The 17,906-nt window shown below is 35.0% G+C and overlaps 1 protein-coding gene across 1 annotated transcript in view; it reads right to left on the bottom strand.

The window, feature by feature from the left end:
- The window catches only part of LONP2 (lon peptidase 2, peroxisomal), a 112,205-nt gene that overhangs the window by 39,933 nt on the left and 54,366 nt on the right, over window positions 1-17,906 (bottom strand). The window contains exons 9-11 of the mRNA XM_032326514.1: window positions 11,161-11,311; window positions 8,913-9,039; window positions 5,371-5,504 (exon numbers count right to left, since the gene is read on the bottom strand). Of these exons, the coding sequence (XP_032182405.1) occupies window positions 5,371-5,504; window positions 8,913-9,039; window positions 11,161-11,311 (412 nt within the window). The remainder of the gene's footprint in view (window positions 1-5,370; window positions 5,505-8,912; window positions 9,040-11,160; window positions 11,312-17,906) is intronic.

The raw sequence follows: 17,906 nt of genomic DNA, 5'->3' as shown, positions 1-17,906 counted from the left end.
GTATGACTGAGATTGACAAAAGACTGATTAAAAAAAAAACAACTAAAAGGTTCAAAACACTTGATTCTCCTGCAGGAATAGCTTCCTGTTTTGGTTACAAAGGAGGCACACTTAAAATAACTATCATAAAGGACATGCAAGGCCTGAGAAATCAATGGCAGGAAGCCACAACAAAGAACCCTGAAGGTGGCCTGACGAAAGAGGATTCCTCCCGGAAATGGATCCAAGAAAGGCTAAGAGAAGTGCTAGCCTCGGAAATGAGTGGGATGTAAAGTGACAAAAGCACAAGCAAGGAGTAGGTATCTAAACCCCTTAGCACACAGTTCTTCCCACGGCACCTGACCCCTAACAGGACTAAGCCGACTTAGTGGCCGTGGCAGGAAACCTTTCTTCCCCAGGTCAGTAGTGCAGTGCACTGGGAGAATTAAAGTTAATGAATGAGGAGAACTGGTGCTATAAAATTCAAATATTTTATCTTGGTGCATTTTTAACTGTAAAGTTGTCTAAAAGGGACAAACCAAAAAAATTAAGGATACTGTATCCACCTTCTTCCACTTAATATTAGGTTGATTTTACTGCCATATATAAGGCAAACATATCAGAGAAACAATATGTGTGAAAATGCAACCCAGTCAAACTGAGATCCAGACCAAAGTACAGAAATTGCCAGAGTTAGATCTGTGGTCTAGCCAGCATTTTTTGGTCAGCAGGGTCCCCAGGGAATCTATCATGCAAGGACAGGCATGTTTTTACTGACATCAAATCCTACTGCCTATGACTCAAACCACCCAACCACTCAGCTTTTGTTTCTGACTTAGAGCTTCTATTTTCCTAGAGACTGGGAGACAGATAGCCAAGTTTATAAATATGTATCTGTTAATGGAATCAAACAGGCAAGGCATACTGTTTATTGAGGAATGCTGTGAAGGGATATGAACTTAATGGAGGCAAACTAGCCAGCTACTGAGAATCCTGTACAAATGAGATTTTATCATAGTCGATTAGGTGAGTAGTGGTGGCCCAAGGGCACAAAACAAAGGCTTATACAGGCTGGTAATTTCTTCACAGGTTTTATTTTCTGGCTACTTTGGTTATCATGACTATTTCTATTCAACCTCTTCTTGGAGGTCCTAACTAATGCATTAGGGAAGACATGAAATAAAAGGTAAAATGACTGCAAAAGAAGGATAGAAACTGACATTATTTGCATTTGTGATGACTGATGGTGTACACAGAATATCCAAAAGAATCTACACTCAGAATTAACGAGTCAATTTGGCAAGTTTGTTGGATATGGGTTAATACAGTATCCCCATAGAGTTAACAACAAAAACAAAATCAGAAAATAAAAAAAATTAAACATATCATTTACAGTAATATACATTTACAAAGATCACATAACTAGGAACATATTTAAAGAAAAAGTATGCAAAAGCTCATCACTGAAACTATTAAAACGTTTACTAAGACTTAAATAAATGAAGCTGGTCAAAAGTAAGGATATATGATAATATCAAATTGTCAATTCTCCCCAAACTGATGAACAGGTTCAATGCAGAGTCAAAGTATTAGGAGATTTTATTTACTTACTTACTTAGTAGTGGAAACTGACAAGCTGTTTCTAAAATTTAAATGGCTATTTGAAGGCCTACAATAGTCAAGGCAATCTTGAAGAACGAGCTGCAGGACACATTAAACTCGCTATCCAGACTGTCTTGGACAGTCGTTCTTGAAACTATGTATGATGCCACCACTTGAAATTTCATCCCAATTTCAGAGAACCAATTCATTTCTCACACGTTAGCAAGTTTAATTCATTTTTCCTATAAGTAAGTATCTGTGATCTTCATAACATAAACACTTAAACAGTACTGCTTTAAGTGATTTTTAAAAGCTAATTTATAATGGAACCTTACCTACCTCAGGAATAACCATTAAATCTGTGTTAACTCTTTCTTTTTCTAGCTAACTTTTCGATCCTTTCCATGAAATAAGAAATTAACAGCTTGAGGTTAAGTTTAATGTAGTTTCTCTAATAAAAACTGTATTTTTCAAAAACAGTAGACTGCTCCATATTCTGAAAAACTATAAAAATTGGTTACGATATAAATCCTTTCGTGAAGATAATTTTTGAGGAGAAAATCTTACTAGATGTTAAATGGACACATATAATACAGAAGTACTTCAACAAATGGACATTTGCCTCTTTACAGAGAGACATCCAAAGACGCAAAATTAAATAAATCAGACATTTGTTTATGTAGCTAAAGGCAGGCAAAAGGGAGTATAAAATTTTAGCCACGTGTACTTTTTTTAAATCTCCCAATCCAACTAATATCCCAGAAAGGAAAAGGGCAATTCAAAATACACTAGTAAACATGAAGAAAACATAAGGAGCTCTGCTTTTAGGAAGTAATCCCATACTTTATGGGTAAGTGACCAAAAACCGTAAATATTCCTCCCCTAACATGGATCAACTATAAATCTCAGTAGGCTTTTAAAACTCCATTATTATTTGTTCTGTTTTAACTGCCAGTTCAGACCCCACAAATACAAAGACAACTGTTCACAGACCAGTGTTTCTGGGCCTACTCCAGAAAGTATGTTCGATACACTGGAGGTTTCTGCCTGTTTTGAAGCTTGTGGCCTAAAATTACTTTTCTTCCTGGCAGTAACTAAATCCAGCAATATTTTCAACATTAAAAATAACTCCCTCACTACATTCCTTGAAATTTCTAAAACAACTATTCTATTTTATACTCTAATTTTAAATAATTCATTTCTTAATGAAAAACTTTCAGTTATTAAGCCATTTGAACTTTGTGGCATAAAAACTGTTAATGACCCTTTTGCAGGAATTTTCCTTTTGGATTGGTTGAACTGATAAACACTAATTTCAAGAAACCTTATAATTATCTTACTAAAGTCTGGAGGAGGGTCATTTATAGTAAACTCAAGGGCATCTTACAATATTAGAAGTAGCTTAGAGTCCACAGGCTCTCATGAGATCCACAACCAAAACCACCATCAAGAGACAAGTATTTATTCTAATATTTATTTATCGTGGATACCTAGGTAATTTCAATTATCTACTCAAATCTTCATGGGTATGTCATCATTTGGGATTTGTTCTGTGGATCATGGATTAAGAAAAAATAATCAGGGGAGCCTGGTTGGCTCAGTCAGAAGAACATGCAACTCGTAATCTTGGGATCCTGAGTTCGAGCCTCACACTGGGTGTAGAGAGTACTTAAATAAATAAAAACTTCAAGTAAACAAACAAACAAACAAATAGATATTGCCATGAAAAACTGCATGTTTCCACATAGCTCACAAGTTGCTGAACGAGTTCTTGAGTATTTCAGGGTTATCTTTAAATAACTAATATGATCACAGATATTATTGGAAATATGCTAATAGACATATGTATAAACATTAAGCATTGCATAACTATGGGAAGTTTCCTTTGGCATCAAATCCCTCTGAATATATTGGTATAAATCCCCAAACATACCATCTCAATCCTAAACTCAATTTTCTCAAAATACGCTAACTAGATAAACTCATTTCGTTGTCTGCCTAGAACAAAAAATCCAGGTGCTTCAACCCACAGCACAAAGCGAGTATTCTAAGAATAAAAAAGGGGAAATTCAGGAGGATCTAGGCCTTATATTTAGAAAGAGAAGAAGAGGAAAAATACCTCAGTTCTCCACTGTCACTGTCAGCTATACCAGTGATTCTATTCTTTACAGGCTATCATTCACCTAGGGAACTTTTTTAAAAAAATTCAGATTTTTAAAAATGATATGTGTTTATCTTTAAACTTCCTCTCCAAATCCTATAAAATGACAATTAAGAAATTTAAAAAGTATAAACCCTTAAGAATAAAAAGAGTAAGAAAAAAGACAATAGTTAATATGAGATGCTGACAATATTTTGGAAAACAGAAAGTGGGTGGATAGGAAGTAACAGACATTTAGGCTAGAGAAAGAAGAAACCTTAATGTTATCCATAAAATGCTACGAAGGCTCAGGAATTTGAAGTACCCTGAAAATATCAATGAGGAATGGTACTAAATAGAAAAATGTTAAAGTCTGTGTTAGAAACAATTAGAGCTTAAGATCCCTACCCCTACTCCATCGGTATAGGAAGGACAACACCCTTCTCCAGCTCAACAGCAGACAGGAAGTTTACTCCCTGGAGAAAATGAACCATGAAGGTTCTTGGCACAGTGGGAGGGGGTAAAGCATCATACTGGAAACAGAAGGATTGTATGAAAGTCCACTCTTTTAATGATAAAGTGTTAAATGCACTGCGCTTGACAACAGAAGGAAAAACAGGGAAGATGTTTATATCTATTCCACTAAGTATATCACAAATTATGGTTCTTCAACTGCATTCATCAAACTGTTCTAGAAAGAGCTATGGAAATGGTAGAATATCTAATAAACCTCCTTACTATTAGAAAATTTCAATTCCCCACTACTCAAATCATGTTTGTTAAAGCAAGTTTTGGCAAGTTGTGTAGCAGCATGGTATGATAGAGACCCCTTACAGGTCTAGGGCAAGAAGTTAAAACATTCTAACTGGGTACCAGTGGAAATGGTCACATTTGATTAATTTTAGAAATAGAAATCTTCCCTTTCTTTCCCTATCACCCCCTCCACAATTTTTTTTTTTAAAGATTTTTATTGATTTGACAGACAGAGATCACAAGTAGGCAGAGAGACAGGCAGTGAGAGAAGGAGAAGCAGGCTTCCTGCTGAGCAGAGAGCCCAATGCAGGGCTCGATTTCAGGACCCTGGGATCATGACCCGAGCCACAGGCAGAGGCTTTAACCCACTGAGCCACCCAGGCGCCCCACCCCCTCCACAATTATTTAAGAAAAAATAATTTAATTTTAATTGTATACCATCAAAGAAAATGTGTGAGACAAATCATGACATATAAAGCTCTTCCAGAGTACAAAGATCTACCCTTGCAATATTTGGACAGCTTGGATTTTTTAATTGGTGTAATAACTTTCTATGCTATAAATACTGAAAGACTTTGTAACAGTCTGGATCAGAAAGAAAAAATGGAACACCAGAACCCATATGTAAAGCACACCATCATAAATCTGGAGAAATGTGATACCTTTAAAGCATTAATATGGAGTATCATTCCAGCTGAAACTCTGTACTATTTGTAAAAGAGAATCCTCTTGATAAAATACATCAGTGTTATTACTTACTTGTTGCATGGATCTACTGGTGCAGTAGTATGTACTACTGCTCCAAGGCCAACCCAACACCATCCCTCCATGTTGAACTTTTTTATGCCATTGACTCCTACCACCGAGCCCAAGAGCCCCAGATCAACATCACAGACCTTCTCCCTCAGCCACATCAGAATGGTCCAACTTGGCTTCTTTATGTTGTCCTTCTGCTACCTTCACAGCAACAGCTCGGCAAATAGCCCCAAACTTCCTGTCCAGAGAGCGAACCCCTGCCTCTCTGGTATACCTGTCATCAAAGGAAAATATTTTATTTTTGGCTAAACATCACCTGTAAAAATAGAAATAATATGATTAACATTTATACTAAAGAAACAGTGTACATCTAAAAGTTCATTACGTTTTCTTAAGTACTAACTTCCTCATATTTTAAAATTCCTCATTGAAGTACTATTATTTCTTTCTTTTTCCTGTTTTTTTTTTAATACTATTATTTCTTAAATATTCAGATGTATTTTCAGCTATAACTTTCCCCTTTATAGGGATTTTTATCTTCAACTATTATCCTGTATTAAAAAAAAAAAAAATCTTTGGTTCTTCAGTGTAAATCTGGCAGCACATAAGACATCATTTACTTCTTGATGATATGTGTAAGAGCTTTCTTAAGTAAAATTTATCAATTTAAGAAAATTCTACATGAACTTATTATACTTGAAATATTGCTGAAAGAATCAGAAAAATAAAATTTTCCCATCCAAAGCAAAAATTAACCTTAGATATCTAGTTTTTAGTGGGAACTGTGCTAGTCACCCCTATTCAGTGTATTTTCCTAGAGACTTCTAAAGAAGGAAAATATGCTGATACATGCATAGTGAATTTGTGAAGAAGATTCTGAATGTGGTTAGAAATGTCTAAATGTCTTAAAAAAAAAGTTATGTTAGACTCTATAAATCCTATATGCCACTTCATAAACTATTATGTAACACAACCATTCTTGGCCACCGAGCTTTGGATGGATCTGAATGGGAAGCATCAGGTAGAGAATATAGGTTTATCTGAAAAACTGGACTTAATTAGGCAGTCAGATACCTATTCTAGAGTTTAGGGAATCAGATTTCAAAAGTTCTGAGAAAAGACAAAAACTTCACAAAAACCCTCTAAAGTAAAACTCATTTCATTCAAAGGGATTTGAGGAGGCAAGCATGAAGTCCATTATTACACAACTGCATATAATTTCAGTAAGGAAGAAAACAGAGAGGCTTGTTAAAAATAAACAAACCAACATGTTAAAAAAAAAACAAAACCCCAATGTAACTTTCAAGACAACTTGCTGATGAGCTCAAATTAAAGGTCTGGACAAAAGATGAAAGAAAGGGATTGAAGAAGCTTACAGGGGAGTGACATGAACATGCAGAAATGGTACCAGGATGTTCAGAATCTTTCAGAAATAATGACATCCACAACAACACAAATGAGATATTTTTTTCTTTTTTTTCTTTCTTTTAAGGTGCCCAGAAGTTAATGCAGACAGTATAAGATTAACAGCTGACTGAAAGAAACTATTCAGTATTTTTAAACCCAAAGGAAAGAGTCACCAGTATTCTACAAGAAGTGGCTGATGTTTTCCTGTCTATGACATGAGCATGAAGATGCTCTATATGCCAATTTCCAGAGGACCTAAAACTAATGATAATCAAGATAAAAAAAATCCATTTGTTGCAGGTAGCTGAGACAAACAACAATATACACATAACTGCAAACTTCTCCATTTGGGTTTTGTAAAATTCAACTCTACCCTAAGAGTACAGAATGAGACAGACCAAATTTAGCAGAAATTCATATGAAAAACAACTAAAGATGTTTGGTAACTATAAGTGCAATAGGCAAGAGAATAACCTAAAACAGTTAAGAGTCTTGAGATATAGTCATAAAACAATATAATCCAAATAGGAAAGCAAGTGGTCTTACACCATGAACTGCTCAGGCTACATGTGAAATACTGAGTTCCACTCCAGATGTTTCATTTTAAAGGGGACACTGGTTTCACAGGCAGCATTCAGAAGGTAACTAATCAGAAAGGTGAGGTGTTGAGAGTGGGTCAAGAGGAACGGTAAAGAGAACAGGAATGTTCAGCTTGAAAAAGAGAACATTTATGGGAAGTGGACATGACTTTTTTTTTAATGCCAGAAGAGCTGTACAAGGGAGGAATTTACCCTTAGATTCTAGGTGCTCGCAGAGGGCAGAACTAGAAAATTACAGCAGTGAGCCCTCTAGCACAGGCAGAACTCAAGTAGGCTAGTTATATAGGGAGGGTGTGGGACTAGATATGATCTAAACCCCTTCCCCTCCTCCTGAACATTATAGGTCCAGGACTATGACACACAAAAAGATGAAAAACACATCAAAAGATGAAAAACTATATCCTAATCTTAGTAACTCACTAAACAGCCAAAACTGCTTAGAGTAGCAAATACCTGTGCTGTTTTCAAAAATATTAAAACTTCTCAGGGACATTTCCTAATGTCCATAGCGTTTAGTATTTGATGTTTTGAGCTAACACACATATAAAAAAGGGACAGTTCTCCAAGCAACTGGGAAATATAAATAATGATTACTTTTCAAAGTCATTATTATTTTGATCCAGATATTTTTGTTCTCTCACTCATATTTTATAGATGGGGAAACTATCAAAAAGGTTAAGTGACTTGTTGAAAGTTACCCAAAGGCATCAGGGGTGTTATCTGGAATAATATTATTGTTGGAAGACTTCAGCATATAAATCACCTAATTCATTTCTCCTTGGCATTATCCACACAATGAATCACAAGTTAAGAAAAGGAACTCCCAGGTCAGATCTGGTCTTACTGTTTTGTGTATAAATTGAAATAGACTTCCAAATAGACTTCCATAAGAAGGCTGGCTTAGATCAAAAAGCAGTCTGACTGGCCAAACTCAAAGTCAAAGTTCAAAATAGAAAGATACTTTGCTTCTCCTGAAAAACAGCAGTTACTGTGAGAGGACCACGTGAGGAGTGTTTGGCAGTCTGACACAATTTGCTAGATGATGCAATGGAGCTGTAACGCTGAGCCAGGAAAACTGTAAGAGGCTGTTACAGATATAAATTCTCAACAGGGTGTATTTTCCATTCAAACGTGCAATGTATAAATCAGACAAAGCAATACTCTACTTAGATAATTTACATACTGCTTGCCACTGGCTTAAGCACTTGGTAGCTAAGAAAGTACCATCTCAATCCTTCTGGTGTTAATTCCAAAGATGAAAATTTTAAGGATGTTTAAATCTCTCAAGGGGAAGAAAAGAAAATCTGAAGAACCTAAAACAGGTGTTTCAAAGTAGCAATGCAATTCTTGAAAGAATGTCACTTTTAAGATCCTGGGGTATATAAGGTATCTCAATATTTTCCTTGTTTTTGATTCTTAAATTTATCTGATGAATCCCTTACACTGCTCTTGTGAAAAAGCTGAAATTGTGGCTTAGCTAAAGTCCTCAGCTATGAAGATACTCTAAGTACTTTCCCTATAAACTTCTGCCTAAAATGGAGCCCTGAGTACATCAAGTTATGGGAATGTTTGCTGGGAATCAAATGGAGAGAAAGAAATGGATGCTGTGAGTTGCCAGCAAAACTGTCTCCTTTTTAGACTCCAACATTACGGAGGCCTCAGGATGGCTGACTAACCTGGTGATGATGTCAAGAGTAGTAACCTGTGGGATCTGAATCTGCTGAGGAGTCAACCCATGCTGTTCCAGTTGCTTTGGGATCAAGTGCCTGTGGGCAATCTCGATCTTCTCCTCTTGTGTATACCCTAGGAAAAAAGTGATCTTATGCTGTAATTATTCACACAGCTTCCACAGTGCTATGTTTTTTTTTAAATGAATCAAATGCAGATTTAATTTATCTTGGATTTATAATGAATTTAAGTGTTAACTTCCAATAAGATTATAATTAGAATAAAGAAATTCAACCTTCAGTTAGTAACTGTTAAAATTTCCAACTTTGTCCACAAACAAAAAGAGCATTTACTAATAAGCACAGGTTTGAAAGTCTCTTGATTAAATAATGTATTTCTCAAGGAAGAGGAAAACTCTCATCAAATCTCTAAGATAATTATCTCCTTAACTTAAATGTGAAATTTTATTATTTAACATGCAAATAACTTATCTCTTATCTTTAGCATAATTTGATACATAACTGAAACAATTTACAACAACAAGAAGGGATTGAGGTAAAGTCAGTGTGGGTTCCAATGCAAGAGCTGCAAAGGAGCTATTTTCAGAACCATGGCTATAAATTTAAGCAACAAAACAGAAACTAAGACATCCCCATAGAAGTTTTTCCCCTATACATACTGGAATTATATATATAATTTATATAGTTAAAAGACTTTATGTTCTTATTTAAGAGCCTCAAAAGAATAGATTTACTTTGTCTTTAAATCCTGTAAGAAAAAAGGTCCCTAATTAATTGTCCCCTTCTCATTTAACAAACAAACAAACAAACAAAAGATGAACTGATAAGACAGCTCATTTGAGTAGAAAAAGGAAATTAAAAATGCCCAAACAGTAGAAGACGGGATAATCAAACCTGGCAGATACTGGCATCGTATGTGTCCCTATGCAACAGCTGTCCTGGTTATTTCACTTCACGTCAGTTTATCTTATGGATTCTCTGTCTTAATTGGGAGATTCCAGGCAACTGGGTCTCTTTATTTATTTTAGTCTTTTTTTTTTTTTAATTTTAAAGATTTTATTTATTTGACAGAGACAGAGAGAGAAAGTGCACACAACCAGGAGGGGACCCTAGGATCATGACCTGGGCTGAAGGCAGATGCTTAACTGACCAAGCCACCCAGCTGCCCCTATTTTAGTCTTATTCATATGGAAAAAGCACTTTTTTACTCCACCATATTTTAAAAATAAGTATTGGAACTTGCAAGGCTCACAGATAACTAAGAAATGCAATTATCATTCACTTGGTAGTAAAAATTTATTTCAAATTAATATGAAATACATACTTAGATTATTCTTAGAATCAAAATATATTTTGATTCTTCTCTATTTTCATTTTAACAAATACCCACTTATGTTTCATCTCTTCTAGGGAAAAGTAATTCTAAGTAATTCTAAGCAATGAAAAGAAAGTGAAAACACTGGGGTTTTTTAGTGTTTGTAATTAAAAAACTCTACCTTACACACTACAGTGAAAGAGAAGACACAGTAAAAAGAAAAAAGGCGGAACTACTTGACAAAAAATTAAAAAGAAGAGGAATTTAAAAGCATCCTGCACTTTTATGTAAAAGTGAGACCAAATGTAATAAAATTCAGCAACTCTTTAGGACCCAACTCTTAACGAGAATAAATGATTACACTTTCTCAGTAAAGTAAAAACTGCAAAACTGAAAAAACTGCAAAACACACATGAAATGCACATGATGTATTAGGAGCGTTGATATTTCTGTTCAATACAGTTAGAGAAACATAGGGATACCACTTACAAACTGCAAAATCTTATACATAAGCTAAATTGACCATGTAAAGATCTATTTTTGGTTTTTAGACACTCATTTTGAAAAAAAATTTTTAAGTTTAGAAATTATTTCAAAGAGGAATGTGTTATTTTCTAAGACACTGGAAAACATTTTTTAATGCTAAGAATTTTTTAATGCTAAGTTGTCTGAAATTGTTATGCAAACTTTATTCTTGATGTCTTACAGAACATACAATAATCTTATATGTTGTCATTAAAACAAAGTTTTGTTGTTCCAGACTTTGAATTTACATAAAAGCTATTTTATACCATACTTAGAACTTTGAAGATCATACACTGGCAAATCAACTTCTACTCAAAACTCCACAGCACAACTTAAAGGGTTTTACTCAGGAAGGCAAAAGCTATCACGTAACGATTTTATTTATGAATCAGGTACCTGGAACCTGAATGATTTCCATTCTGTCCAACAAGGCAGGTGGAATAGTTGCAGTGGTGTTGGCAGTAGCTATAAAAAGAACTTGGGAAAGGTCAAAGGCCACATTTAGATAATGATCTGTGAAGTTATGGTTTTGTTCAGGATCCAACACCTGTGAGGGAACAATAAACATTTAAACAAATTCAGTTATTCCAGCAGAAAGCTAAAACACACATGAAATGCACATGATGTATTAGCAGCGTTGATATTTCTGTTCAATACAGTTAGAGAAACATGGGGATACCACTAAAACCTGAGCACCATTCTTTACATTACTCACATTCTACATACTTAAAAAAAAAGTATTCGATGTCAAAATTTTTGAACATACATAAAAGTACAAAGAAGCAAAAATTATCCCTTCAAGTTCTGTTCTTAAATCTATTCACTAATGACTGACTGTGTAGTCATAAATAATTAACCAATCCTACAGAAAGAGTTTCCCTCTTGGTAACACATCTTCTCTTAACTGCTTTGGGAACATAAAGAAAATGTGTAGAGTATTTTGATTCTTAGGTAAGACATAAAATAATTAGTAAAACTTCTCAAACATTATCAGTAAGTCTGGCTATGAAGTTTTTAACTGAAAGGAGAATTCCAAACAAAAGTAAACTAGTAAAAATTACTATGCTACTATATCCTGATATAGCACAAGGAGAAATTTACTTTTAAAAAAATGCATTAGAACAAAACTTTTGTTTTTAATGAGCAAAATATCAGTATCTCTTAAAACTTTTTAACTGGGAAATTATAATAATTTATCAATCAGATTCTTAAAACGTTGAACAACTAGGTATGAAAGAATATATCTTCTTTAGGTTATTGCTCAAATGCTCCAACTCACAGGCACTCACTGTGGAAAAATCTACATAGGACTCAGCGCCTTCTGCATGTTCTAAACCTTTAACATATTATCACTTTCATTTACACTAGATTAGTATAAATATAAACAGGGTTGATATACATATTCAAAAAGGAAGTAAATGGACTAAAATAATTACCAGTGACAATTTTACCACCAGCTTTTCCTCACTTCTGATTCCCTTTCTAAGCTTTACTTATTGTTAAACGTATCTACAATTTAGTCTTAATTCAAAGCCCTTTACAGAGAATCTTGAATTTGGTGAACACTATTACAGGAAACTCAGTGTTTATCTAGAATACAATTCCCAGAAAGTTCTACTATTTATATTTTCACAAGACTTAATAATGTTTATAAAAATATAATATATAATATAAAAAAAGGTACTTCTGAGACATCAAAAACCATACTAATTATGTCCAGTACAGCACTGGTTAAGAGTAATCTTACTGTCTACCAATTATCTGAAAACCGTTAATCAATGTGTTTGGAAAATAGGGCAATCTTAGTTAAATCCATTATCTAGTTAAATAAAAACCTGTTCTTTAATGGCTTTAATTAAATCTAACACATGTTGGATAAGTCTTAGAACTGGCTGTGAGACCTGTCCAAGTGAAGCCATTTTTTTCTCTTAAAATTAAAAGACAGTGGGGTTTAGGGAAAGTTGGGAAATTAATAAATGAATGATTCTGAACTATGAATGAGGTCTTTAAAAAAAAATGCATTACAAAACCTCTGGGTTGTAAGAAAAGAAAACCAGTGATGCCCAATTTGCTTGCCTCTGTCTTTTACTTAGGAAAACACAAAAGAGTATGTAGAGTTTAAAAAACATCAGAAACACTGATCAATTGCTTCTTGGCCTTTTAGCTAGAATCAAGTGCAGAAACACTGATCAATAGCCAGATAAAAAGAATTTCTAGTAATCCATATTCAGATGACACATTAAGGTAAACTGGTGAGTCCTTGGAGAAATAAAAAATCACAGTAAGAACTCCTTCCCTTAAAGATTTTATTTATTTATTTTAGAGAAAGAGAGCGTGCACACAGTGCTGCGGGGTAGGGGGAGCAGCATGGGAGAGGGAAGAGCAGACCACCTGCTAGGCCAGGAGCCCGACATGGGGTTCAATCCCAGGACTCCAAGATCATGACCTGTGCTGAAGGCAGATACTCAACCAACGAAGCCATCCAGATGCCCCACAGTGAGAATTTTATAGCCATCAAACCTCTGCTTTTCCCCTGAACTTCTGTGGACCAACTCAACCACATATAGGAGCTGTTTTCAAGAACAGCTAGAACTGTTTTTTTCTCTCTCCTCATTCAAAAGCTTTTCTACATCCATCCTAAGGTTATAATTCCTACCTACACAGTCCGACTGGAAATGGAAATAGCCATGATGGGACACTTTATTCTTAGGATCATGAAATCAGAGGTGGGATAAACTATGGGGAGGGGTGTATGCTGAAAATTGTTCTTCAATAATAATTTCTGTCAAAAGAACTACAGATGTTTGTAGGCAATCCAGCACTACACTCCACTTATCAGAGATGACTAGGTAACTATCATCTTTAGGTATGATGATGTGGTTATATTTTTTAAAAATCTGTTATCTTTTAGAGATAAATATTAAATATTTATGAAATGATATAATGTCTGAAATCTGATTTAGAATAATGGGAAGGAACAGATGAAATAAGAATGGCCATGAGATGATAATTGTTAAGGATGAATGATGAGTTTACATAGTTCATTACACTATTTTCTCTACTTTTATTATGGTTAAAATTTCCCAGAACAGAAAGTAAAAAATAAATAAAGTAAAATAACTAAAATTAAGTCTGGAAGTCATACATAATTAATACTATAGAAATTAAGTATTTAGATAAGGACAAATTTGAAAAAAAAAAGTCCAGAACATTGGAGAAAAGGCAGTAAAGCTATATAGGGGATAGATACATAAAAAATAAAGATATCTAATCCATAGCTAATTGACGTAACTACAGAAAAGGTTTCAACAAATGTAAAATACAGTATAATTAAAGAAATAACCAAGAATATATTCTGGAAAATCTAGCACTTTGGACTGAAAAGACTTATTAAACTCTTCCGTGCAATAATGAATGCCTGACTATTACTGGAACAGAATTTTCAGGTGCCTGGGTGGCACAGTCGGTTAAGGGTCTGCCTTTGGCTAAGGTCATCATCCCAGGGTCCTGGGCTGGTTCCTATACAGGGCTCCCTGCTCAGCAGGGAGTTTGCTCATCCTTCTCCCTCTGCCCTTCCCCTCTGCTCAGGATCTGTCACGTCTCTCTTTCAAATAAAATCCTTAAAAAAAAAAAAAAAAAAAGAAATACAGAATTTTCAATCAAAATTATGACTAGTTTAAAATATCTTTAAAATCTTTAAAACGCAGAATATATGTAATATACATAAGACATGAAGCATAACAGATGAACACCAATGAACCCACTATCCAATTGGGTGGACGTTTTACTTTGTGTTTAGGCCATACGTCGTGAAAGTGGAACATTTAAAATCATCAACCATAGTGCCAGCAAACAATATTAATATATATATTCATCTTTATCCATAAACCAAAAAGAAACCCAGTTAAATCCAGAAAGAAACTCTTTTTTAAAATATTTAATGTACAAAATGGAAGTAATACCCACACTTGGAGCACACATCACATTAGGAGATATCGTAGGAGAAGAGTGGAAATTTCATAGTGTGAAAGGACTGGTGTCCTGACTTTCCTGCCTGCACTGTAATTACAGTGTACTGCAGTCTCTGAAAGCCTGATTAAATGTTTTCATTAATTATAAATGAATGAGTAGAGTTTTAAGATTCTTGCAAAATATTGTTAAATAGAGGCAAAGATGTGAAAAGAAGAAAATGCCACTTTTATTGGTAGCCAAATTATGAAATAAAAACAATGATATAACTAGAATACATTGTTTTCAAAAATATAATTATCTTTTAAAATTTACAATGTATGTATGTAACATTAGTAGAGTGGTACATAAATGTGTATATATTACATATATATTCTTTGTTATGGAATGAGCTGTGTCTCCTTAATGTGACTGTATTTGGAAAGAAGGTCTTTAAGGAGGTAGTTAGAATTAAAATGAGGTCATAAGGGTGGGGCCCTAATCCATTATGACTGGAACCCTTTATAAGAAGAGAGAAACTGACAAAAAGACAGACAGACATGGGATGCACAGGCACAGAGGAAAAAAACACGTGAGGACACAATGAAAAGGCAGCAGTCTGCAAGCCAAAGACAGAGAGGCCTCAAGAGAAATCAATCCTGCCAACACCTTGATCTTGGACTTCCAGAGTCCAGAGCTATAAGAAAATAATTTCTGTTTTTTTTTTAAATCATCTAGTCTGTGATATCTTATCACAAACATTTGTTTGTCACGTATGTATTTGTAAATATATGGATAGATTTTCAAAAACTTTTACTTATAAAATATGTGAACAAAAACACAAAGATTACTGTGGTGCAGACCATAAATACATGTTAGCAAATAAAAAAAGCCTCAAAACATAACATACACACAAATCCTTGAAAAAAGTAACCTGAAAATGTATTCCATCTAATCATTAATCATAATAAAAGGATAAGAAGCAACAAAATCATTTAAGCACAGAATTAAAACTAAATGAAGAAGCACTTCTACTAGAATGGCAGCATGAGAAAGTATGAAGATCTGCTTCTCCCTAAGAGCAATGAAAAACGAATTCCGCAATAGCTGTGAAAACCAGGAGCCTAGCAAAAACTGTAGGGGTGCAGAATAGATTAGAACTCCCCAAAAGCCCTTTCCCCAAACAACTACCACTGTCCTGAACTGGGCATTCCTTGGAAGAGCTACACGGTCAGGATTTAATCTTTATTTGATCTGACTCAGAGAACACTCTATGTGAACAGCCTAACTCTGAGGCATTTGTCAAGAACAACCAGGAGTAGGGATGCCTGGGTGGCTCAGTCTGCCTTCAGCTCAGGAGATGATCCTAGGGTCCCCACATCGGGCTCCCTGCTGAGCGGGGAGCCTGCTTGCTTCTCCCTCTGCTTGGGCTCTCTCTCTCTCTGACAAATAAGTAAAATCTTTAAAAAAAAAAAAAAAAGGCAATCAGGAGCAATTGTTTAACATTGCAGCTACCTCAGGGAGTGATACCAGTTGGGGCTAACAAGTGGCTGATCAGAAAATCTAAAAGGGAAAAACTGGGGAATAAGATAATCATGGGAGCCTTTAAAAAAACTCCAAAATACCCTGAAGAAGCCCAGATATTTGGAATTCTTACACAGAGATTTAAAATCAGGTATTGTGCATATGTTCAAAAAACTAATGCAACAGTATGGATGAATCTTGAAGACATTATGCAAAGCAAAATAAACCAGCTGCAAAGGGACAATTCTCTATGATTCCACTTAATAAGGTATATAGATTACTCAAAGTTACAGAAACAGAAAGAATGGTAGCGGCTAGTGGCTTAGTGAGAAATGCGGAATTGCTGTTTAATGAGTACTGAGTTTTGGTTTTTCAAGATGATAAAGTTCTAGAGATTGGGTGCACAAGTAATGTGAATATACCTAACACTACTGAACTGTACATTTAAAAATGGTGAAGATGGCATTGTGTATTTTGCTGGAACTAAAAAGCACAAATCAGGTCTCAACCGGTAACAAAAGACTGCAATCACTCCCTGCATATTTTTCAGACCACAATGCTTTGAAACTCGAACTCAATCACAAGAGGAAAGTTGGAAAGAATGCAAACACTTCAAGGCTAAAGAGCATCCTACCAAAGAATGAATGGGTCGACCAGAAAATTAAAGAAGAACTGAAAAAAATTCATGGAAACAAATGAAAATGAAAACACAACTGTTCAAAAACTTTGGGATAGAGCAAAAGCGGTCTTGAGAGCAAAGTATATAGTGATACAAGCCTTTCTCAAGAAACAAGAAAGGTCTCAAGTACACAACCTAACCCTACACCTAAAGGAGCTGGAGACAGAACAGCAAAGAACGCCTAAGCCTAGCAGAAGAAGAGAAATCATAAAGATCAGAGCAGAAATCAATGAAACAGAAACCAAAGGAATAGCAGAACAGATCAACAAAACTAGGAGTTGGTTCTTTGAAAGACTTATTAATAAAATTGATAACCCCCTGGCCAGATTTATCAAAAAGAAAAGAAAAAGGACCCAAATTAATAAAATCATGAATGAAAGAGAAGAGACCACAATCAACACCAAAGAAATACAAGCAATTAAAAGAACACATTATGAGCAAGTATACGCCAGCAAATTTGACAATCTGGAAGAAGTGGATGCATTCCTAGAGACATAGACTCTACCAAAACTGAACCAGGAAGAAACAGAAAACCTGAACAGACCCATAACCACTAAAGAGATTGAAAATCTCCCAACAAACAAGAGCCCAGGGCCAGACAGCTTCCCAGGGGAATTCTACCAAACATTTAAAAAAGAATTCATACCTATTCTTCAGAAACTGTTCCAAAAAGTAAAAATGGAAGGAAAACTTCCAAACTCATTTTATGAGGCCAGCATTACCTTAATCCCAAAACCAGACAAAGACCTCCATCAAAAAGGAGGATTACAGACCAATGTCCTTGCTGAACACAGATGCAAACATGCTCACCAAAATACTAGCCAATGGGATCCAACAGTACATTAAAAGGATTATTCACCACAACCAAGTGGGATTTATTCCTGGGCTGCAAGGCTGGCTCAACATCCACAAATCAATCAGTGTGATGCAAAACATTAATAAAAGAAAGAACAAGAACCATATGATACTCTCAATAGATGCAGAAAGAACA

Source organism: Mustela erminea, chromosome 19 (assembly GCF_009829155.1).
Source record: "Mustela erminea isolate mMusErm1 chromosome 19, mMusErm1.Pri, whole genome shotgun sequence".
In the NCBI taxonomy this organism is placed as follows: domain Eukaryota; kingdom Metazoa; phylum Chordata; class Mammalia; order Carnivora; family Mustelidae; genus Mustela; species Mustela erminea.
This window is presented reverse-complemented; position numbering and strand designations above follow the sequence as displayed.